We start from the raw sequence: 24,566 nt of genomic DNA, 5'->3' as shown, positions 1-24,566 counted from the left end.
GCACCAGTGTGAATTTGCATTTTTTTGTGGGGGGGCTGATATTTTTCTGGGAAACACCCATTCTTTGGAGGGTTGGTTAATCCTAGTCTGCTGCTGAGTAAATCCACCACGGGCAGAGGCAGGAGCAGGGCACATTCATTCTTCTGCAGTATTAGCAGCTCCAGCTCTTAGAGGGATCTTGTTTGCTATGTGTAGTCAGTCACTCAGCCTCCATATTCCCCTCTTCTCCGGACTGACCTCCACAGCTAATGGAATTTAGTTGCGTGAAATGGGGATCTCTTAGATCCTAACGCACCATGTGCGCTGATGGTGCTGTATAAATGGCTTAATCTGGGGAGCCCAACGTGTAACATTCCTCTGGCCTGTGGTGTACTTGGCTGGGTGGCAGGAGAATGGACTGTTAGGTTTCCTTCAGTGTCACTGGTGCTGCTTCTCAACAGGAGCTGCTTTGCCTGTGCTGCGGGGAGCAGAGAGGAAATACAAAGTGAGGGTCCAGTTTGCTGTTCTGCTAAATTGAGTCTTGACTCCCAGCTGTGAACCTAATTCTGTGACTTTTGGCAAGTCACTTACTGTATCTTGCTCTCAGTTTCCTGATAGGGAAGATGGTGTAAATCTTGCTTCCTGTGGATACTTTAATGTTGGCAAAGTGCTTTGGAGACCTAAAGCTCAGTGACCAGATTTCCAGACATGATGAGCATCTGCAACTTTTCCACCTGCGAGCTGTGAGGGTCGAGCACTGCTGCAAATCAGGCTGAGAGGGAGAATTAGAAGAAAGGGGAGGGGCAGAAATCGGGCTGGGCTGTTTTTAGAAACTCAGTTATGCACCTCCTGCATCTGGATCCCAAAGCCCTGGAGTGGTGCCCAAATGAAACCTCTCCAGCTCCCCGCATTGAGTTCCTCTTATTTTATCCAGGCCAGGCCCAGTGCGCCATGCTGTGGGGAAAGAGCTGATCTCTTCGTCCTGACCGTAATGCAAACTCCCGGCCCGGGGGCCATCTGCAGCCCATGGGGCGTCAGCAGTTTTGGGGCTTGGCCCCACCTACGGCCCCTGGGGGCTCCAGCAGGGCAGTGGTGCTGATCGGCATCTGCCTGCTCGCTCCAGTGGCTGCAGGCCCCTCCCTGCAACCCAGGGGTGGGGCAGGGCTGTGCCTCAGGGCAGTGCTCCTCCCTTGAGGCCAATGGGGCAGTGCCTGGGGGCAGCAGTGAGTGGAGGCCCCTAGCCTGCCCTGCCTTGGAGCCCCAGGTAAGCGCTGCACCTCCGACCCCCTCCCAGAGCCTGCACCCACCCTCCCCCAAAACTCCCTCCCAGAGCCTGCACTGCCTCCCTACACTCCCCCAGCCCAACCTCTCACCCCTTCTGCACCCAACCCCCCTACCCCAGAGCCATAGCCAGGGGGGACAGAAGTTTTTTGGGGGGGGGTGGGGGGGTTCTGGGCAGCATGAGTGACACTGGCCCCCGGGGAGGATTTGAGGACTGGCACTGGCCATAAGGTAAATTGAATTTGAGCCCCCTGCCATAAGGGCTTCACTCCTCTTCCTTTTGTGAGCCCTACGCAAGTTGCTACCTGCCTCTTGGTTTTAAAACCTTCAACCAGCATGATGTAGTGTGAGCACAGCAGGGTGGGGCTTGGTCCTTCCTTCCTTTGCCTGACCTCATTGGGTCTTTTTTCTGTGAGGAACATGGAGCCACCAGGGAGTGTTACCCAGCTTCACTTGCTGAGTAACACCCCCTCAGTGTCACTAAGCCCCATAATCCACAGTGAGCCCGTAACAAATGGAATAGACCTAGATAGTCAAGGCTGAGGTAACACAGGTATGGTGATGGGCACAGTGTAAGAACCTGACTGCAGTAAGAGCACCCTCTGAGCTCTGGGACAAGCTCCGTGCCGCTGGAGCCTGGGGAGGCTCAGTGTGGGGTTGCCCACTGAAGCCTGGCTTAGGTGATGGTGCCTAGGATGGAGAGGGAAGCTGGAGACACCTCACTATACTGTGTAGGTTTACAGAAGGCCAAGTAGGGCTGCTAGGTATCTGTCCTGAGCCTGGCCTAGCTGTCCCTGTCAGCTTTCTGTACTGTGCCAGCATTCTGACTAGGAGCCCTCCTGCAGCTCTTGCCTTGTGCATGGTCAAGGATTGCAGGAGACAATCAGTTAACAGGCTGAAATTGCTGGTAGGGACCAGTAAACAGCCTCGGAGCAAACAGGCTCCTTCCTGGCTGTGGCAAGGCTGTGACTGAAATCTCTTCCTTAGGTCCCTACTCTGTCCAACTTGCTTGCAGAGCAGGAACATACTGTCGGCAACATGTGTGTGGCCCCCAAGGAGCAGCTAGTTGGGGGTGTAAGTCATGGCTCAGGCAGGTGTCTACCACTTGGAAGGCCTACAGCAGTTTGACTCCACCTTGTTCTTAAGCTGCCGATTCTGAAGGTGCAACTTTAATTACAGAGTTGCCTTTATTCCTCCTCTGCACCTGGCCCCCTTAGGCTGGGAGGGCCAGGTGTGGTGTGGCTCAACTGAACATGGTAAAACAATGGCCTGAGGCAGCCTGGTCTGTGTGAAAACTGGAAATGAATGAGGAATAAAGGAGGCAGGTGCTGTCACTCAGAGTTTAAGCCCAGAAGGGACCCACCAGATCATCTAGTCTGATGCCTTGTGTAGCACAGGTCATCCCTAGCTACCAAGCCCAACAACTGAAATTACAGTGAGGTGTTACAAGGCATCAGGGCCCCTGCAATCCCACAGTGCAAGTGTTCATACCTCTCTCAAACTACCTGCTACCTTGGAAATCAGCTTGAGATCACAAGCCACCCCTGAGCTATGTAGTTTTGGCAGTAGGGTACCAGCTCCAGTCACACACGTGCTCTTGCTCAAGTACCAGGTCTGCAGCCCAGCTGGGCTCAGCACTATGATTTAATGGTAGTGTTGCCTCTTTCCTCCTATTGTCACTGATGCAGCAAAATAAAACATGATGCGGGGGGGGAGGGGCACATCCTAGGCTGTTTGGCTGCAGGCTGTCGCAAGAGAACAATCTGCTTTGAATACAGCGGTTAATAAAGGACAGAACCGGTTACTACTCTATCCCTTTTTATTGTCTTTAATCTAATGTTGTAAAAAGATCCAGTATCACATAACAGCCACTGAAGTATCCCAATATCACACTAGTTCTGAACCATTTAGACAATAGCTTAGGTTTTCTTTTACCTGCTGGAAGGGAAAAACCATAGTTTATTGTACAGACTGAATGGAAAACACTGGTCAAATTATTGTGACAACCTCTCAAGCAAGTGAAATGTAGATCAAAAGTTTTGCATGACTACAGGCTCCAGGACCCCCAGGCTGCCTAGCACAGCCCCTCCCTCAGGTGCAGTTCTGAACAACGCTACTCAAAGAGGCTGAAGCCAAAGTAACCACTACCTGGAGCTCACTGCCAACACTGACATCTGGTCCCTTGTAGCCACCCCCATGAGCTTTCCCACCCGCTGCCCCTGTGCTTCAGCCCATAGCTAGAGCAGAGCGATTCCCTCTCCACTACCCCAGGTGGAGGACTTCAGTTACAATGGCCAGAGGCTGCTTCTTGTCTTTGCCACAGTTAGAGCCCAGCACAAGCACTGAAGGTCAGGACAGGCCAGTTTTTGCTCCTGCAGTTAATCCATATGCAGAAAGCTGCTGGCTCCCCTGTGGGAGGAGGGAGCTCCTAGTGGCTTATCACCTGCCCAATTCAAAGGGTAACAGGGCCCCAGTGACAATACTGTGCCCCCTACATAAACTAGACTCTGGGCCAGGGCAGGAATGGTTCCCCCCCCCCCCTTTTCCATCACACAAGTGCCTCTGCCAGCTGCAAGTAGAGTAGTGTTAATCTCTGCTTAGCTACAAAGAGCAGTAGAAATAAAAACAAATCGCAAGTCCAGTGACCACCTTTCATTTCCCTGGTGGGCAAATCAGCAGCAGCAGGCACCTGTACTGGCACCTGCCATGTTTGATACAGGACTTTCACCTGCACCTCTGGTGCACTTCGTAACAGACATCATCTGCAAAGCGACTGTCCAGCGCCGGCTCAGCTGTAGCACTCTCCAGCCACCCGTTTCTCACACTTTACAGACATTAGTGAATTTATCCTCACAACAGCCCTGTGAGGTAGGTTGTGATCTTCATCAACGGCTAGGGCGGAGACAGAGCTGGGATCAGAGCTCTTGCCTCAGAACGTTGTGCGTTAGTCACAGAACCCTCCTCCTGTGCTACTCTGGGTGCAGGTCATAGAAAAACAGGGAACAGCATTACTCAAGGAGACAGGCTACCAGAACCAGTGGCCTCTGCAATCGCTTTATGGGTTGCACAGGTTACAGGGAGCTGGCCTCCTTGACAGAGGGAGAACAAGAAATTAAAAAAATAAAAAGCAAAAAAGGACAAAAATACAGGCAGATAGAAAATACACGACATCTCACACTCCTAATGCCAACACTGAGCTTGATTTGTGCAGCAGGAAACCGCCTCTAGCTGCCACAGGCTCAGAGATGCCCTCTGCATGGAATGTCGGGTCTTGCCTCTTCAGACTGGGCTCAGCAAGTGGAAAATTAAGACGACAAACCACCACCCTGCAGCAGAGCTGCCAGCTCCGCTCTGGCTGGCCCCGACCCTCAGTGCAGGCACAGCCATGAGCTGAAAGTCCATCTTCCTCCTAAGCTGAGAGCAGCTCTCAAACGGGGAGAGCTGCTCCGGGCACGCCCCACAGGGTGGAGGTGACGGAAACGTTGCAGGAGTCAGCGGTGTCGATCGATTTCCAGTTCAGGGTCTACAACGACCTTTGGAAGAGAGGAAGTGGCTTTCCATTGAACTCGGGGGCATCAGCACTTCCAGTCCATTCTCTGTGTCTCAGCAGTGGCCGACGCCAGGGCTGCGCTGGTTCCTCCTACACGATGACCATGCCCGGAGCCAACAGCAGGAGATTCTGACAACACTGATCTTCTAGGATGGAGAGAGATGACTTCACAAGGGATAAATAGAATTTTATTTAAATAAACATTTGTGAACATCTTTATACAAATTACAAGTCCCCACGTTCAATCCTCCACCTCTGTCTAGGCGCCAAAGCTGCCAGGAGGTCCCTTGAGCAGATCCACCAGGATGTCGAGCAGCTGGCTGTGCTGATGGTGCAGGTCCCCCGGGATGGCAGACATTTCGTAACACAGGCAGGTCTCCACCATCTTGGAGAGTGACACACGGAAATCACGCAAGAGGCGGATCGTGTACGAGTCTCCTTCCAGTACCAGAAGGTCACTGTCAGTCAGAGAGACTGTCGCCCGCCAGCCATCGTCTGGGGGGAAAAGAAAGGAGCAGTTGAGTGGAGTTAACCAGCAGGATGGAGCTGACTGGGCCCAGCATGTCACAATGCACTTCAGCCTTTCCCCTGCCGCTGGAGCAGGAGGACTTGGTGCAGACCCACCCCCTGCCCTCTGTTTGCCAAAGTCTGAGATCCCCTCTGCACGCTGTGCTCTCACCTGCCAGAGCACTCGGGCTCCTCCACACATTTGGGGAAGGAGCAGCTCGAGGTCTGTGCACACGTGACAGGAGGATAGGGAGAAGCAGCTCACCAGGGCCCAGCACATTGCTGATGGCTTTACCCTCACTCACTCCAGGCTGCTGCCTTGGGAGAGGGACTGGGAAAGGCCACAAGAGCCATGAACAGGAGGTTACGTTCCCGAGGATGTACAGACCCTGGGGCCTGCTGAGGTACCGTTTACATCTGAAGTGATAAAGCTGCATCTCCCTGGGGAGGAGAAATTGTTCCTCAGCTCCAGCCCCCACCTCACTCACCAAGTGACAGGGTTTAGGCTAGAAGCCATTGTTCGCCTCTTGCTGGTGTATCCACACAAGTCAGGCCCTCGAGCTGTCGGGAACTGGGCCCAGCATGTGAAACGTTAGCTGCCGAGCACGAGATTTCACAACTACCTGCTTGTTCAGACACTGTCTGGGTCTAGCAGCCCTTCCTGCCTCAGGCTCTAAGCCAGCCAGAGGGGAACGGTCCAAAAGCCACAGTGTATCCATCTTATCAGCACCAGCCCAAAGCAAGAGTTCTACCATGCAGGCGGCAGAGGACACAGACCTGGGAGCATGCAGGGGAAGGCTGGGAGCGTGGGCTCCAGCAGCTGGATGGAACGGGTAGACCGGTTCATAGGTAAGTAACCACTGCCTCTGTGGTGCTCGAAGGGTTAACTCGGCCAGGAGCTACTGGGGAGAGGTGAGACAGGAGCAAGGGCTCCTGGTCGGACAGATGCCTCAGTTTACACCCCTTTACCGCCGGGAACAGGGACTGAGCAGAGGTGGGAAGGCAGCACTGCGGAGTAGCATGAGCGGGAGAGCTGGGGAAACCCAGCCGTAGCACCCACCTCGGACGTGGATATCAGTGTCAGTCATTAGCAGCACAGCCAGCGGATGGACCTGGGAGGAGTCCCGCACAAACACCCCTCCGTTGGACTTCACCGCCATGAAGTAAGTCAGCCAGCGGCTGTACAGCTTAGAGGCCTCCCTGGTCAGGGAAAGCAGGGGGTTATTGCGGACACATGCAGGTACCTGCTCCCAGCCCAGCCCAGCCCTGCCACTGACAACACGCCAGGCACAGCCCGGAGCGAAGGGCCTTGAGGGGATGGCCCTGTCCAAAGGGCGAGGCCAGGCAGCCCTGGAACAGCGGAGCTCCTCTTCCCACCTAGGAGGAGGTTCCAGCCCCGCAGTCCGGGAGCTCACTCCCTTCCCCGTGGTGCTGGCATCAGCGTGCACCAGGCCCCTCTGCCCCCGCGTTCACACCCTCACATCTGCCACCTGCCTGTTGATGGTCGACTTGTGAAGCAGGACGGTGCCGGCCTTTGTCCGATAGGAGTAACTGTTGGGCTTGAACTTTCCCTGCCGGGTCACTTTGCCTTGTCTCACCTAGGAACAGGAAAGGCATCTCAGCAAGCAGCAGAGTCCGTTTACACACAGGCCTGCCAGGTGCTGCTGGAATCCAGAGCAACCAGCAAGATCTGAGCAGGGATTTCCCTCTTGGCCACCCTGAGTGGCTGTGGCAGCCTTGGCCTCTCCCTGCTGCTGGCAGGTGACAGCTGTGGGCAGGAAGAAGTGATGGCCAGCCCTGGCTGCTGCAAAGCACGTCACGGAAGGCAGAGGATTGGGAGCCCAACTGGGGAGGAATTGTCCATTGCCTCAATGAGCCATGGCTGGATGAGCACAGGCCTGTGTTTGAGACCAGACGGCCTGGCTGGTTTGGCAGTGGGAGAGATCTGGGGGGGGTTGATTATGTCACATGGGATGGGGCGCAGGCAATTTGCTGGCCCTACCAACAGAGACACGAGCACAGAGCCCCAGTGGAAGGAGAGTGATCCCAGAACACAGCCCCACGCCTCCACCCTCTCACACACTAGGCAAATGGACAACGTCCGGGGAGCCAGGAGAGTGTGCGGTGGGACCACAATGCCCAGGAGTGCTGGCAGCCTGCTGAGCCCTGGGACTGGGGCAGCCACAGAGGACGGAGGGAGCTCCCGTCACCTGGGGGGCTCCTACCTGGATGAGGTTGGGGTAAAGGCCGGCCATGAGGACGCCTTTCACCAGCTCCTCCTCCTCGCTGTACTGGTTGCAGGCCGCAGAGGGCATGGTGCAGTCTGAGGGCGCCGACACCAGGAAGGTTTCGTAGATGTTCTCGGAGAATTGCTTGACAAGGCCTGTGGGGAGGAGCCAGGGCAGGCATGAGCACCTGGCTCTCAGTACAGGAGCTGCTGCTCACCCCTTTGTAAGCCCCAGCTCACAGCCTGTACCCAGAGAGCTGCCAGCCCGTTCCCCACTCGGGTGCTTCACCACGGACCCTTTGCTCTCTTCCCTCTGTGGAATGGGCACCCGTGGTCAGACACAGACTGGCTCCCGAGGGTCTGCGCGGAAGCACCCACACCTGTCTGGGTCACGCGAGGCCGATTCACTCGCTGTCACAGGAAAATGCCTGGCCTGAGGCTCCTTGGCATTTCCTGTGCAGAGGGGCAGGAGGCCCAGCTGTGCAGTCACTTGAAGATCAGGGCTCGCCCACGAGGGATTTGCCCAGAGTGCCACCCCCATTACAGCCAAGCTCTCGCCCCTTGGGTCTGGGACACATGGCGCTTGCTCCTGCGGTGGGAGGGGCCTGCGGGACTCACCATTGATGAAGCGCAGGCTGGGGGCGTAGAGGAAGTAGTCCTGCAGGTAGTTATCTCTGGCCCGGCTGTCTCTGCGCCTCAGCACCTCCTCCCAGCCCGCCACGGCCCTGACAAAGGCCAGGTGATCGCTCCCGCTCTCTCTGCTCAGAATGGCCTTCGCCTAGAGCCAGGAAGCTGAGTTAGATGAGCAACAACCCTCCTCGCCCCCTCCCTGCCCCAGCCGGCGGACCTCACCTTGTCCACCTCCGCTCGGTTCTGCAGGCTGCTGCTGAAGGGGTCCCGAGTGAGGCAGGAGACGATGACGAGCAGCGGATGAAGGCAGCGATAGATGGATGCCAAGACAATGGCTTTGGCCAGCCGAGGGTCTGTGGAGACTTGGGCCAGGCGTTTGCCCAGCGTGGTGAGGGCTTCCCGCTGATCCAACACTCCTGCAAGAGAACCCCACCATGGGCACATCCATCAGCCTCCCCGCAGCACCGGGAAGGGGAGGCCACTGGTTTCAGACATGATGCCGCTCAGCAGGCAGGGCAAGTACCCTCCTGAGTGCAGCAACCTGACGCAGGAGCCTGAGGTGACAGCCAATGAGTCACCTCCAGGATGGGCACGGCCCCCTGGATTCCAGCCACGAACCTTCAGGACCACATTGCTCTGGGGGAGTCACTGAGCCCCCAGCAGCTTCGGACCTCTTAGGAAAGAGTGAAAGGGCTGCAAGGTGACCACGTGGTCAGCTGAGCACCCAGCCGTAACTCCTGGAACCACTGCTCTCCTCCCTCTCTTTTTATCTACCCCAATAAGCAAAGCAGTGCACGAAATCCAGAGTTAGACCAGCACAAGCTAAGTGACTATGACTGGAATGGTCCCAGCTACTCCCCGCTCTGATCGAGGGCTCAGATCCCATTCCAACCCAGAGCAAGAGGATCCCGTCCCAAGCCCAGAATCTTAGATCTGTACTGGAGCTGTGGCTCCTCTCCCCTTCCATATTCAAAGTTAGCTCACCAATTTCCTGCAGGAGGATCACTGCTTCATCCACAGCTTTGATGTCAGGGCTATCCAGAGCCTTGGAGAGGAATTCAACTGCCTGCAACACACACGCAGAGACAACATGAGACTCCCCCAGCGCAGGAGCGACTTTGACCCATGCAGAAGAATTCTCCACCCTGCCCAGAAATGGCTGCTCTACATCGAAACACTGGAATGTCATTTCCTCCTTTGCTGACCCGCAGGGAGCCGAGTTCAGTGCTCTGCATTTCCGCATGGCGCCACGTATGCCGGGCGCTAACCCTGGCTAATCTGCACATTTCCCTCCTGGGGACTCCCTGCATTAGCATGACTGGCTAGGGCAGGAAGAGATGGCGAAAACTGTAGCTCACTGAAATGATATGGGGAGCGTAGGGAGGCAAAGTGAAATTATCAGTGCTCAGGCAAACAGGATCTTTAATGAGTATCCATGGACAAGACCATAGGGCCCCCTAAGCATGGCACCGGCACACAGGTCAGTACCAATCCTTGGGGAACATCCTACCTACTTATCAGCACCTCCTGCAGCACCCTGGATTTCCCGTTTACTGCCTGCAGACCTGAGCTCAAAACCACTGACTGGAAGGGGCACGGAGCGGGCACAGAGTTCTGCCAGCACTGTCGTCTCCTAGCCGTGTGCTACACCTACCGTCTTCTCTGGCATGTGGATCTTGGCCTGCACCACCAGGTTCTCCAGGGGAGTGCGCAGGATTTCAGGGACCTGGAAAGTGGGCATTTTGTCCAGGCGGCTGTGAGGGAAGAGGTGATAGGCAAAGCCCGACTGGCAGCGGCCTGCACGCCCTCGCCTCTGCACGACGTTTGACTTTGACACCCACACCGTTTCCAGGCAGGAGACCTGGGGGAAGAGGAGCGTTAGAGGCAAGTGCTCCTGCTGCGATTTAGTCTGTTTCACCAAGTTCCCCCTCTAGCCCAGAGACCCGAGGAACCCCTGCCCCAAGGGCTTCCCATGTCACCTGGCTAGCTGGCAAGCTGCTTCTCTAGTGTGCAGGAGCTGGGAAGCTCTCCCCATTCTCCTCAGTCCTAGGCCAGTTAGTGACACCCACACACCCCTTTTGGGGCCAAGTGCTTTGCTAACAACCTGCTATAGGGACTAGACACAAAGGGTAACTGTACCCACCACCGAGATGCAACTGCCTCTGGGGTTGAACACCTAATCAGGAGCAGCAATGAAGAATGTTGCAGCAAGCGACAGGGGAAGCTAGGTGTGTCGAGACTTACACTGGGATTTGGAGGAGGGGAGAGCTGGATAAAACAATCCTTAGTTGATTGCAGAGTGGGCAAGGGCCTTGCTTGTTCATTTCATACAAACCCTGGCATCTCAGACACACACAACCCCCCAGCATTATGGAAAGAACCATGGGACCTTTACCTTCCACTAAGCCAACCTCCAGAGTTGGGCAGAAGGGAGCTTGATTTCACATGTCTGCCAAACGGCAGCAATAAACACAAGCTATCCCACCAGTCGAACCCGTGTTCCGGTTGTACTGCCCTGCTGCAATGGCAGCAGCCAAGCAGCCGGATATGCATGCGAGCCAGCTGTGCACAGCTCAGCACCTGCCTTCCTTCTTCAGGCTTCTCTCTCTCATCCCTGTCTGAGCTGAAGGGAAACGCCAAGTTTGGCGCCATCTGCTGGACAAAGTCTGCACACTCCCCGCCAATATTCAACAGCACATCCTTCAGCTCAGGGATTCTCAAGCGTGGCCACCACGACTTCTGGAGGGACCAGGCTGTCAATAGTATATTTTAACTGTCGTAACTGAGACCACCGTGAATTTGCTTCAGCGTGGTAGCCGTGTTAGTCTGTGTCAGCAAAAAGACCAGGAGTACTGTGGCACCTTAGAGACTAACAAATGTATTTGAGCATAAGCTTTCGTGGGCTACAGCCCACTTTTTCAGATGTTATGGCCACACATGGAGCCACAGCACAAATTCATTTGAGACCCAGCACACGGCCTCGCTGAATGCTGCTGGCTCAAGAGAGAGGGGCTCCGGGCCTGGGCATAGGCCTGGGCTATGCTGATGAAGAAGCCCACTTTAAATCCTATTCAGTCTCTCTCGAGGTCTGGGCAATCAGGAGCGCAGCAGGCACTGCCTCATGCCACTATTCAACAGTCCTCGCTCCGGCTGGTGGAGCAACAGCCAGCTCGGTTTGGCTACTAGGAAGTGACTGATGGGAGTCTGTTAGGGAGGGCTGTAAGGCAGGGAGATCTACAGAGGGTGGCACGCAGACAACAGGATTTGTTCAGGGGTGAGTTTCCTGGTGCACACTGGGGCAGGCTGTGCACTGGGAGGGGGTTGGCTCAGACAACCAATGCTCCCTGCGCAATCAATCACAATGGCCTGTGCCTGAGAAGGATTTTTTTGTTTTTGACCTGCCTCTGAGACGGGGGGGGGGGGGGGGGGGCATTATCCCTGCTCTGCAGAGAGCACATGCAAAGTGAATCAGCAATTCAAGCCCTGAGCACCAAGGAGTTAATGGCAGGCGGGAGGCATCTCAACTGCTGCTTTAAGAATCATGCATCAGCCGCGGCTTGTTCCAGGAATGCACACGGAACACACGGGGCAAGAAAGAGCCAGCACCTTAGTTTTGAGGTCATAGCGCTCCTCCTTGTGAGTGCCGCTGTCCACCACATGCACGATGTCATTGATGGTGATGGAGGTCTCAGCAATGTTGGTAGCCAGGACGATCTTTCTCACTCCAGGCGGGGGCCGCTGGAAGATGTTCTGCTGGTCCATCATGGGGATGTTGGAGTGCACTGGCATGAGAAAGTGCAGAGTTAGCCCTGCCCTGCTCTGCCCAGCCCACCAGCACCAGTTAGGGAGGTGGTCAGGTCTACTCAGCCCTCCAGAACTCTCTCTATACTGCTCATGCTCTTCCTTCACGTAGGCCCCTTCTCTCAGCCCCCTGCGAGAGGCTGGGGTTAGTCACTGCCGTCACTTGCAAAGAAAGTTGTTTCTAACGTTGGCATTACTGTGACCAATGGTTCTCCCAAGCTTACTCGTCAGACCCACCCCTGCTTCCTCCAATAATCCCAAAACCAACCTTTGGAAGGGTCAAGCACAGTAAAATTAAACAGCAGATGGCAACATACTCCAGGTGCTGCAGATAGGAAGGGATCATTTCAACCTCTGTGACCTAAAAGAAATCAGCAGCACCTGGAGATCTAAGAATTTCCTGCCAGGCAGAAGTTCCCCAGGTCAGTGGTTTTCAACCTGTGGTCCGTGGACCCCTGGGGGTCTGCAGACTATGCCTAAGATTTCCAAAGGGCTCAGTACCTCCATTTGAAATTTTTAGGGGTCCGCAAATGAAAAATGGTTAAAAACCACTGCTCTAGATCAAACAGAGCACACTTGGACTTTCTCAAGGATTCCTAGCTGTAGGAGATGTAGTACCTACTCCCACCCACGGGTGGAGACATTTCATTCTGCATGGTTCTTGCCTTTCCACTTTTTAAAGAGGACACCACTTTTCCCACCCCGCTCTTCCACCTGGCCCCGCTTAGGGGATTGGGTCTGGCTCAGCTATGACGTAATGCCACCTGACCAGCAGGGGCTGCAGCCAAAGGCCTGTAACTCCATCCCACACATTTCCTCTTATGGCTCAGGGACCTGGGGAAATTCCCGACAGCAGACGGGCTTGCATGCTGAGGGCCCCAAAGAACAGCAGGTAAGTGGAGCAATTGGAGTGAGTTCGTCCCCCAGGTCTCAGCAGCAGCCAGACCAGCATGGCCTGGCCAATCCACCCCAAATGCATAGTTAGGTGACAGGGTTACCAGTGTGTCTGACGCATCCAAACTCATTCTGCGTCAGACAGCAACAGCTGGAAGCGTTACCTCGAATACTATGTTTCAGCCCCACCCATCGCTCCCTCTCCCCCAGGCACTGGAGAGCCATCTCACCTGGTAAGACAAGGTACCGGCTGTTCTGAGAGCCCAGTGTTTCCAGCAGGCGCTGCTGCACTCCTTTGATCTCCTGCCATCCAGGAAGGAAGCAGAGGATCCCGCCTGCAAAGGATCAAGAGCAGAACAGGCAACACAGAGATGCATGGGGCTCTTTTCCAAGCTGCAGACAGACACCACGACTCTTATCTCCGTGCCAGGTCTCCCATACTCCAAGGAGTCCTGGGGAAGCCCAGTATTTTCCCATCTAGACCCAGAAACATGAACAGGAGACTAACAGGTTACCAAGTCTGTGGTACCGACCTATCAGGACTGATCACCACTAAAACCTGTCAGACATGTCCATACAGATCACAGACAAACAGCACCGTGTGAGCCACCCTTTCAGCCGGGGGACCCCGGGGAGTTACAAAATCAAATCAAGAGGGAGAATGTAGGGGGAGATTTAATATGTGACAGCCTGTCAGAGAACTTAGACACAGTATAACCAACTCCTTCATGGGATATTCTGCCATCGAGACAGACATCAGCACCAGGTGTCCTCGGATCCCAGCTCAGTGTCATGAGAGGAAATGAAGCTTATTGGCTTTGAAACAGCCAGACTAAAAGCATAGTTGCGAAACCAGCATTCATCCTTCCTGGGGAGAAGGAGCATTCTGTGCAGTTTACTGGGGGGAGCTCAGCCTTACAAAAATAATCAGAGATCCTGTCTGCTCTGTGGGAACATAAGATCCCTGGGCACTGGTACAAATGAACCTGCTGCACTTTGTCCTAGGAGTGGCTGCATTTCAGTGGTACAGTGTGTCTACATCTCTGAAGCCCGATAATCCATGTTGAAAAATGCCATGCAAGTCAAATAGTATTTGCCAACACAGTAACCACCGCTCTACCCATGCCCCAGGAGATTCAAGCAAGTAAAGTCACTGCTCTCCTGTACATGATGCACTGTGCATTCATATAACGGGTTACTTTATCCCCAAGAGACAGATGTGCCAACTGATTTACAGCTACTAATGCGATCTCAAGAGACTTGGGAACGTCACCCCCTTTTTATTATATGGCAACGTTTTACACACAAATCCACTTGCTTGACTCACTCTTGTTATGACTCTGCGATATGCAGACCCAAAAGTTACCAGCGAGTGCATCCTTTACTGACAAACTCTTCAGATCTGCTTGCAGCTTCAGTGAATCCCAGACATGGGGTCTCTCTGTAGCTTATAGCAGCCACGGGCACATGGCAGCTGCACACTAACGGCAATAGGGTTTACCCTGGGCTGCCTCAGGGTGAAAGGGCTCAGAGAGCAGATCCAATACAAAGGGGTTGATGGCACATCCACACAGGTGCTTTCAGGCATCGCTGACCTCAATTTTGTGGCTGTTTCACCACCAGGACCCAGAAGACAGTGCTCTCAGCCAGCGCAATACAAGGATCAAGGGCTGGTTTTGCCAAGTACTTTCAGTGCCCGTAGAGAAAGACAGGATGCCAGCCCTTTGCAGAAGCCAGCCCTATTTTATTGGTCTGATCTGCTTTGGCAAAGGGTCCAGGCTCCACCTGCTCTTTCCCCATCTTCCAAAACCGCAGGCAAGGGAGAAAGTAAAGCAGCACCTACCTGGCTCTCCATGGGCATCGATCTGGAGCACAAGGTCAGTAATCAGCTCAAGGTCGAGGACACATTCATCATCTGATTGCTGAGAAACACAGGAGGATATGTAAATACTGGGGTAGCAGCAGTGACCCAATGGGCTGGGGAGAGGGGTGCTACACACCCCGCGGCATCCCCCTAAGATGGCAAACACCTTTAATAAGAGACATGAGCTAGTAGTCTGATCACAGCACTATGAGCCAAGAACTCCAGGAGCTTGAATTTAGGCTCAGACTCATTCTGGTCATAATCTCTGCTGTAAAGTGCGGATACCACCTCCCTTCCCCAGTCTGTGAGCGTCTGCAGGGATTTGTAAATATCAGCATTACGTACTATATGGTCACCATCAGCTCAGTTAAATCATGGCTTTTGGTGGGGGCAGGAGGCTGCCATGCGAGAATGGGACATCAGTGAATCTACGGGGCAGCACGAGCCAGCAGCTTTTCTTTTCATTTCTTCGCAAGTGAGAAAGAGAGCGCACCCAAGGAGTGGGGCAGGCATCTGGAGTGGTAAAGGCCTTTTAAGAGGATAACAGAACCAGAAAGAGTAATGCACAGAGAGACTGACAGAGAGAGAGAGAGTATGTGTCAGAGAGAGAGACTGGACCCTGCTGTGATTGGACACACCCCAGAAGCCAAGAAATATTATGAAGAATCTCTATATAGGGAAGCGTTCCAGGGGGACGGAGTTCAGGAAAACAGGCCCAAGCTGCAGCATGTATCCAAGGACAGAACTAGGGAAAGGAGAATTCAGCCATGTAGATAATCTACACTTGTTTAACGAGCTGTCTGGACACTGCACAAACATTTGCGTTTACTACGAGAGGCCAGAGTAAACCATAACCGGGTGTGCCCTGCTTCAAACGTCTCTGGAGTGTCCCGACTTACATGTATACTGACGTGAGCTAACTCGAATTGGCTGGCGGTCCATTTCCTCTATCTCAAAGCATCCAAGTGCAGGCAAACCCATAGGGAGTTATTTAACATTTCATTACAAAGGAGCCACTGCCAAGGAGTTTAGAGCCAAGTCTGAGATCTGATTCAGATTTTAGATGAAGGTCATAAATGGGATCTAACCACACCTAATGGGAACCTCAGGAGGGCTGGGCTGGAATTAAAACTTTGCCAATAGCTGACAACCCAAACCCAGCAGCACTGGGCTAGTGCAGAAGAATTGCAGCAGGATGGAACTAGCCCCAGCCCAAATCTCTTTTCACCGCTAGCCATCTCTAGGGTTAGTGCCACAGACAGGGAAACAAATCAGAGTGTGCTGCAGGCTCACCTTCACCTCGTAGTGCCGGTGTCTGTGTCGGCCCAGCTTGGCCAGGATCTCTTCCAGGTAATATTCCTTCACTGGGTACATGAACCCTGGCACCTTGACCACGGGACAGTCCCCAAAGTACTGCGAGAAGCGCTGGTTGTCTCCTGTGGCGCTCATCAGGACCAGGCGCAGGTCGGGGTTGAGCTTCTGGATGCCCTTCAGCAGGATAAGCAGGAAGTCGGTGTTGACGTCCCGCTCGTGGACCTCGTCCACAATCACGTGGCTGACCCCCTCCAGGCTGGGGTTCCCCTGCAGCTTTCGCAGGAGGATGCCCACCGTGCAGAAGAGCAGGGCTCCTCCCCTGGCGGGCGGTTTGCTCTCCAGTCGCACCTGGTAACCCACGTTCTTCCTCATGTTGGGACCCAGCTCCTGCGCAACCCGCTGGGCGACCGAGATTGCGCTGATCCTCCTCGGCTGGGTGATCACCACATTGCAGCGGGCACCGCGCCCCTCCAGGATGTAACGCTCCAGCAGCAGCTGAGGGATCCGGGTGGTTTTCCCACAGCCAGTGTCTCCTGCTATTACCACCACAGGATTCTGCTCAACGGCCGACAAGATGGTGTCCTTGTGAGGATCCACAGGCAGCTGGTGGCTTTCCAGCCACGATGAGCCCCTCCTCTTCCAGAGGGCCAGGAGGTTCTGGCTAAGGCGCACCTCCTCCCCCTCTGACATGGGTGTGTACGTCTTCCCTGTGATGGCGTCACTGATAGCACCAGACTCCTTACTCAGGTTCATCATGTCGTCAGCAATCCGAGGCCTGGATTCCCTCGAGTCCACCGGGTACTGAGGGAGGAGGAGAAAATTGGCACAGACAGGTGCTTAACTTTGAAGCAGCTCCTTAGAACACAGAACGCCATGTTGCGGGGTCAGAGCTGGGGACCAGCAGGCAGGATGCTGGCTTTGGCACTGACTGCATGGCCAGGAGCAAGTCCCAACTTATGTCCTTTGGGCAATTCAGCCTCTGAATTCTCATTTTGTAAAGACTCAGCTCAGAACATAACCTCAAACCATCCCCTTTGCATGGCACACCTCAGCTAGCCCTCTATGCTTGCCTCAGTTCAAGCCTCGTCTGGAGCACTCAGTCCTTTCAACAAAGATTTTAGAGCCCTGATAACTGACCCTCCATGCGGTGCCCAAGACAGAACAGAGAAACCGCAGCATCATGTAGTGGTGACCCAGCCTACTTTCTACCCCCATACAAGCCAATGTTAGAAATAGGGTACGCGCCCCAGGGCAGGGGTCAGGCCTTCCATGAGCAGTGCTTTAGGTGCTGTGAAATAACCCTGTCCCCTCAGGAAGTCAGGCCAGCTAACTTTAGACCCCTAGAGTCCATGGGAACCCAGCTGCTGTTCAGTCATACACAGCAACACGACAGCTTGTGGCAAGAAATGAATCTCAGATCCCATGGAAAGCACAGGGGGATTCTAGGGAGAAGAAGGCAGTTCCTCAGGTCAGGACATGCCTATTCAGGTTGAAAGGACTACAGGCATTTTAGAGCCGAGTCAGGATCTCAGGACTCAGTCTTACCCAAACAACAGCACTTCCCAGAAACAGGCTGGGACACTGACGCTGTACTGACTGCAGAGTACCACCATCTACTGGATACTGGACAGCCACCCGCCATCTCTGCACACACCAGAGACCAGCCTTTCTCCTAGTGGAAGTGGGCACAACTCCCACTGTTTTCAGCATCCCAGCCTGGTTCTGGGTTGAGAATTGAGACTTCCTGGTAAAGCGCCTTGTGTAACCAGCACCTACTGCTCTAGTACCCTTACAAAAGTCGTGCCCAACATTTAATGCATTCAGTGCCATGAGAGAAAAATCCCCATGGGCCATCTACAAATACTCGCAGCTGCTCATCGTAAGCCAAGTAAATGAAGCAGAGATCACTGTATAGTTTGTTAAGCCCGCCTGCGCTAAGACAGCGGTCACTACCCTGAGTGATTTGTGAACAAGCCAGTCCCACACCCGAGATCCCCGGCTTGGGATTACCAAAGCAGTCCTCCCAGTACACAGCTGACGAAAGCCAGCTCACTGAGTTCATACGCTATCGTATGATACCTGTGGCTCGGCTGGTTCAGGGACAGGGAACCTAGCTGCCCCCTTTGCCCAGAGGTGGCCCTACAACACGTGAATAAGTCTTACGTGGTTCAGGTAGTTCTCGATCTTACGCAGGGTGGCCTCAGGGACTTTGATGTGGCAGGGTCTCCTCTGATTCTCGCCCAGCTCCCTGAGGGACGTCATGTTGTACATGGCATGGCTCAGTGGGTTATTGTTCTTGTCCACTAAGCCAAGGCTCTGGAAAGGAGGGAGACAAACGGGGACAGTAAACATCAAACAGTGTCTAGGGAGTGGGAAGGGAACACAGCACAGATGAGAATTAAGTCAGCATTTTCAGAGCCAGACTAGCTTTGACTGCAAGAGCCATTCTCTTCATCTAGCTTAGCATCTCCCTGCCTAACCACTGCGAGACCCTTCCCCAAAGGAAGGTGGTGTGCAAGGAAGGGCAAGTCTTCCTACCCAGGAAGGTCCCAACCCCAACAATTCCTGCCTTCACCAGGGCAGGAGACTGAGACCCGGGTGAACCCTGCAGGATCTTCCCTGCTGTGAAATACACACCCTGGAGCCCAGCGCTGTCCCACCCCCCCGAATAGGACAGTTCTGGTACGAACAGTGTCCGTTCACAGCAGGCTGGACAGTGCCTGCATGGAAGGGATGCTGCGGTAGGAGCCACATCAAGATTTGCTACCAGACACATGTCACTCACCTTCAACTTCTGGCAAGCCAGTGCTGCTGCTTTGTTCTCGGCCTCGACCTTGCGGCGGCCCTTGGCGGCGAAGGTCATCGGGCAGGGCCAGCGCAGGGTGAGCTTGCAGATCTTAGTCTTGGTGCCCACGGTACGGAACTGCATGAATTCCTGAAAGAGAGACAGGCAGCTTGTGAGGGAAGAGGAAGGCAACTGAAAGGCTGGTTTATTCAGAGGGAGCCTCTGAACAGTTTACTAGGCTATATTACCTAAACAGCAGGGCATTTTTACCTGTAAGATTTTAACTCAGTACCTTCTGGAATAGAATCATAGAAAAGTAGGGCTCCAAGGGACCTCAAAAAGTCGTCTAGCCTAGGTCCTGCCACAGCACAGGGAACAAGTAAACCTAAAGCATCCTTGACAGGCGTTTGTCAATCTGTTCTTAAAAACCTCCAGTGATGGGGATTCCACAGCCTGCCCTGAAAGCCTATTCCAGAGTGTAACTATCCTTACAGTGAGAAATTTTTCCTAATATCCAGCCTAAACCTTCCTTGATGCAGATTAAGCCCATTACTTCATGTCCTACCTTCCCTGGACACGGAGAACAATTGATCACCATCCTCTTTATATCAGCCCTTAACATGTTTGAAATCTTATCCGGTCCTCCCTCAGTCATCTTTACTCAACACTAAACATGCCTAGTTTTTTAACCTTTCCTCGAGGGTCAGGTTTTCTACGCCTCATCATTTTTGTTGCTCTCAACTGGACTTTCTCCAATTTGTCCACGTCATTCCTGAAGTGTGACACCCGGAACTGGACACAGTACTCCAGCTGAGGGCTCACCGGTACCAAGTAGAGTGGCAAATTACTTCCCATGTCTTACATACGACACACCTTTAATACACCCCAGAATTATATCAGCCTTTTTCACAACTACATCACATTGATGGCTCATATTCAGTTTGTGATCCACTATAATCCACAGATCCTTTTCAGCAGTACTATCACCAAGCCACTTATTCCCCAGTTTGTGGTTTTTTGCATCTGATTTTTCCTTCCTAAATGAAGTACTTTGCACTGAGAGAGACAAGGTGGGTGAGGTTATATCTTTCACTAGACAAACTTCTGTTGGAGAGAGACAAGCTTCCTAATATCCTGGGACCAACTCAGCTATAACTATACTACATACATACTTTGCACTTGTCTTTATTGAACTTCATCTTATTGATTTCAGACCAATTCTCCAATTTGTCAAAGTCGTTTTGAATTCTAATCCTGTCCTCCAAAGTGCTTGCACCCCTCCTAGCTTCATGTCATCTACAAATTTTATAAGCACATTCTCTACTCCATTATCCAAGTCATTAATTAAAATATTGAGTGGTACTGGACCCAGGACAGAACCATATGGGTCCCCAGCAGATATGTTCTCTGAGTTTGATAGCAAACCACTGAGTACAGTCATTCAATCAGTTATCCACCCACCTTAGGTAATTTCATATAGACCACATTTCCTTAGATTGCTTAGGAGAATGTCATGCGAGACTGTGAAAAACCTTCCTAAAATCAAGGTATTTCACGTGCACTGCTTTCCCCCATACACTAAGCCAGTAGTTTATATAGCAGTATCCGTGTAGTCAGAGGTGACCTGTGCTAAATCCCTTCCCCTGAGAGCTCACATCCTAAAGGCTTGGTCAGTACAAAGATAAGATATAAACAGGCTGCTGTGTAGAGCACTTCATGGAAGGAGGGAGTTAGAAGGTGAAAGACACAAGGGGCAAAGCTTGTCAAAAAATGTTCAGTGTGTGCAGGGCACAACAAAGTCTGAAAAGGAGGTGGGTGAAGCGCTCAGAGGAAGGAGAAGGAAACCAGATATATAGGCAGGATTGGAGTTCTGGACAAATCTCACCAATGAACATTACAGAATTCTCAGAACAAAGGATATGGCTCTGGCTGGCTGCACAAATCAAGGGGGCTTGCAGCACAATTCACCCCAGCAAAAACACAACCCACATATAACAACAGCTTCTCGTTTGAGTAAGAACGCTCCCACTGCTTCTCCTGAGGGACTCTTCCCCAAGTCTCACTGTCAATAAGGTTTTCCTGTTCTTCAGCCTAATTCCAGCTCATCACTATCTAGCCAGCCCTTGGGGAACCACAAAGAATTCTTCTCTTTCCCTGAAATCTACACCCTTTCAACTGCTGCAGCTCATCCTTCCCAGCCGCTGAAAGGCAGATTCCCAACAAGAGAAGATGGGAGAAGCCATTGGAACAGTAACTCACCTTGACTGTGGAGGAAGATGTTGCAATCTGAATCACCTGGGCCAGAAGGTTTTTGGGTAGAGGGAACTGGGTCAGAGCCCTGATGGCATTGTTGTCATCTGTCATTTCAACAGAGGCCCCTCCCCTGCGAGACGAAAAGTAACAGTTCAGGTAGGTTTAAAAAAAACAACAACTCTTCTCCCTAATTCTATTTGTGCTCAAACCCTTCCCCCTCCAGCTCCTTTGCCATAGCCTAAAATCGAGTAATTAAAGAATACAATGTGAGTACTGGAGATTACTGAGTTACTTAGCAATGGAGGGTTTGCAGCCAACTGGGTAGAGAATACCATTACACTGCGTTACAGAACTCAGAATAAAGACAATCCCTTTAGCCAATGGAACCTCCAAGTCAGAATTCTAGCTTCTACTGAAAGTAACTGCCATCCCAAATATTTACAGTTGCAATGAAAACTGGAATACAGGAATGGCTTTTACTACTTCTTTAGGAGACAAAGTCAATTTCAAAGTATTTCCCCTCTTGTCCCAAAATGTTTCCCTTAAAAAAAAAATTGAAATACAGGTCCTGACTTGTCTTTCTCCCGGAGGACACTGGCAAGGTTTAAAAAAAGACTGCCAAATTTAAGTGTGGCTTTTGGAGATAACAAACTCTGCGGGCCAAGAGAATTGCTCCCCACCAGATCTCTGAGGCTGACAGTGAGTAAGCTGAGGCAATTGCCTGTCAGAAGAGCAGGAGTCCAGAAAAGAACCCCACGCCCTCTAGTGCTGACCTAGGTATGAAAGCAGGCAGACCCACCATGGAATGGCACAGCATGTGTGGCATCCTCATGGAGCCTGGCACAGGAGCTTTATGTTCACACTCTGCTGAAGTCCTCTGTGTGCTCACTATGTTGTGGGCAGCGAGAGGTCAACTTTGAGGGTCTATGGGGATACATCAGCCAGTGCACAGACCATTTTCTCACTACTTCCCTGCTTTAGTGAGCTTGTCAGAACATGATTTTACCTCATGTCTCTAGCTGGGGTCCGAGCTTCGTTCTGTGCCATCGATAGGTAATCAGTAACATCAATCGTGTCTTCTTCCAGCTCCCCTTCCTCCAATTCCCCTTCCTCCAGCTCCCCTTCCTCCAGCTCCTCTCTTCTCATTGCTTTAGGCATCCTGCCTTGCTCCATGGACTGGATGGAGTCATCTGGTTCCACCCGTCTCCAACAAGTCGACAAGTCCGCTAGAGATGGTCCAGACTTGGAACGCCATCTGCTTTCGGGGCACCACCTGTCCTCCGGGCAGCCAAGCTGGTCAGCAAGGATTCGGTACTTTGCAGCATCAAACAGCTCGTTCCTGGGCCCTAACAACCCCCAGCCCTGAATGAAAGAGTCACACACTGTTAGACAGCTGTAGGGAGCTAGCAGCACTCGGCAACTTCTAAAGCAGAGTGGGACCATGCCTGGTCCAAAGGGAGACATGCAGAGATGAATCCCTTGTGTCCAGGAGAGTGAAAGGAAGCTGAAAAGGGACTTGCAGACCTTAAAAAAAGAGTATTTCTCCTGTACCTATTTATAGTCACTCCTTAAAAGGGAAATCTGTTTCTTGCCGACTTCTCTTTTGATCACATACAGTGGCTTGGTATCATGCCGTTGCTTACAAAGGCTGGGCCAGTGCATGCTGGTTTGTTATACAACAGACACTATCTGTTTGGTGTTTTAAAACACTGAATCCCCTCCACAACACAACACAGACTACACTAACTTTTCTAGACTCCTCTTTTCTCTCCCAGAACAGGCAATATTGATTCACATAGTAAAAACTTCACATTTACTTCAAAGAACAAAAAATAATTGGGACATCCCACCAAATGCACCACTGGGGTTCTTGTTAGGGAAAATGTTAATTTTTCATGTCCTCCTCTTTCACGGAAGACGTTTACCTTTGAGTGACAGATGCTGGTGTTTCTGAGTTTTGTAACGTACAAGGACTTCAAAACTTGTCTGTGCCTGGAACTACAAAGAGCTCCCAACTGCTGTTTGAGTAATTACTAATTGCAAGATGTACTAGATGTATTCATTGCAAGATTACTAATTGCCAATGTACCCACAACAGGTGCAGGGACACCCATGACAACACATACCTTGCTTTTCTTTACTGTGACATTTCAAAGAGCTTTGGCAACATTCATTCATTTAGACTCACAACACCCCTATTAGACAGGACAGTATTATTTTGTACTGTGGTAGAGCCTTAAGATCCAAATCCCTGATTTGGGGCCCCACCTATTACATACACATATAACAAAGACAGTCCCTGGCCCTAAGCAGATAGTACCATCTGTTTACTTGCATGGCAAACTATTTATTTATTATGGATAGCACCGGAATCACCTCCTTTAGATAAAGTTGCCCAATGCTTCCTCTTATAAAACCCTTGTTCTCAGTTGCGTAAAGCTCTGCTAAACTAACCATTCAGGCTGAAATTTTCTGTACCAAATGCATGCATTGGGCTGAACTGTTTTGAAAAATTTCAGCAAAAATGGTTCAGCTGCTTCTGAGAACACAGTTGAGGTAAAATATATCTTCCCCCCTTCCTCATGATAAAAAATTCTTACAACCATTTCATTAAGAAGCTTTAGCGTTTCATAGGTTCTATGCTTTTTATACTGCACAGTAAGGTAGGTCTAGGGCTGCACACTGAACAATAATGATAAAACAAAATATTCCATCGCTACTCATTCAATAAGCACCGTCCATCCTGTGCACTGAATGAGGCAGGGATCCTGTGGAAAAAGAATCCGTGACCACGTAATTAAAGACTGCATCATAATGCATATGCATAAAGGGGCCAAATTAAGGGTTGCATAGGCAACCTTAATTCTGTCATTTCCTAACCTTTGAGTGCCTGGCTTTGCAACCATATTGCTCTTTTAATTTTTGGAAGCAATTAGATTTAAATTCTAGGGGGGAGCTGCAGCAACCCCTGTATATAGGTTGCTTAATAGCACATAGGTGAGTACTGTCCCCGTTTTACAGACGAGGAAACAAAGGAACAGAGAGGTGATGCAACTTGCTCGAGGTCACAGCAAAATCAACTGCAGGGCTGGGACTGCACCTAGAACTCTGCCTTCCAGGGTGGTTCTCTAACCACTAGACCATGCTCCCTCCCTCCCAAACAGCTCCCAATAGAACTTTATATTGTCCGACAGCGAGGCAGGGGAGAGCTTCTCAGTGAAGAACACACAGGGACAGCATTAGGTGCACCCATCTCTCCCAAGAGTGAAGCTTTGGCTGGAGACTGAGGACAACAAAGGACATAATAGAGAAGTACCCCAAGGCTGTTAATGAGCTCAGACAGCCTACTTGCTTGGCCACGGGAGCAAGTGGGCGTGCAAGCTCAGCCGCATCCAGCCACTGCCAGCCAACAGTGGGGCTGCCTCTGTTCCTGACTCGAAGACAAAACAACTGAGAAAATGGAGGAGGAAAGGGCTTTAAG

The 24,566-nt window shown here is 52.1% G+C and overlaps 1 protein-coding gene across 6 annotated transcripts in view; it reads right to left on the bottom strand.

Annotated features, from left to right (window-relative positions):
* Positions 1 to 3,072: 3,072 nt before the first annotated feature.
* The window catches only part of DHX30 (DExH-box helicase 30), a 41,280-nt gene continuing 19,786 nt past the window's right edge, over positions 3,073 to 24,566 (bottom strand). For all 6 annotated transcript variants that reach the window (XM_045003903.1, XM_045003904.1, XM_045003905.1 and 3 more), the window contains 16 exons: positions 22,092 to 22,447; positions 21,092 to 21,215; positions 18,833 to 18,982; positions 18,211 to 18,363; positions 16,027 to 16,848; positions 14,713 to 14,791; positions 13,100 to 13,204; positions 11,781 to 11,956; positions 9,829 to 10,035; positions 9,159 to 9,240; positions 8,397 to 8,590; positions 8,163 to 8,322; positions 7,543 to 7,700; positions 6,812 to 6,915; positions 6,378 to 6,517; positions 3,073 to 5,305 (listed from right to left, as the gene is read on the bottom strand). In XM_045003903.1, coding sequence (XP_044859838.1) covers positions 5,070 to 5,305; positions 6,378 to 6,517; positions 6,812 to 6,915; positions 7,543 to 7,700; positions 8,163 to 8,322; positions 8,397 to 8,590; positions 9,159 to 9,240; positions 9,829 to 10,035; positions 11,781 to 11,956; positions 13,100 to 13,204; positions 14,713 to 14,791; positions 16,027 to 16,848; positions 18,211 to 18,363; positions 18,833 to 18,982; positions 21,092 to 21,215; positions 22,092 to 22,447 — 3,246 coding nt within the window. In that variant the 3' untranslated portion in view covers positions 3,073 to 5,069. The remainder of the gene's footprint in view (positions 5,306 to 6,377; positions 6,518 to 6,811; positions 6,916 to 7,542; positions 7,701 to 8,162; positions 8,323 to 8,396; positions 8,591 to 9,158; positions 9,241 to 9,828; positions 10,036 to 11,780; positions 11,957 to 13,099; positions 13,205 to 14,712; positions 14,792 to 16,026; positions 16,849 to 18,210; positions 18,364 to 18,832; positions 18,983 to 21,091; positions 21,216 to 22,091; positions 22,448 to 24,566) is intronic.

This window comes from Mauremys mutica, chromosome 2 (assembly GCF_020497125.1).
Source record: "Mauremys mutica isolate MM-2020 ecotype Southern chromosome 2, ASM2049712v1, whole genome shotgun sequence".
Taxonomy (NCBI): Eukaryota; Metazoa; Chordata; order Testudines; family Geoemydidae; genus Mauremys; species Mauremys mutica.
The sequence above is the reverse complement of the archived record's forward strand: the minus strand, read 5'-3'. Positions and strand labels throughout refer to the sequence as shown.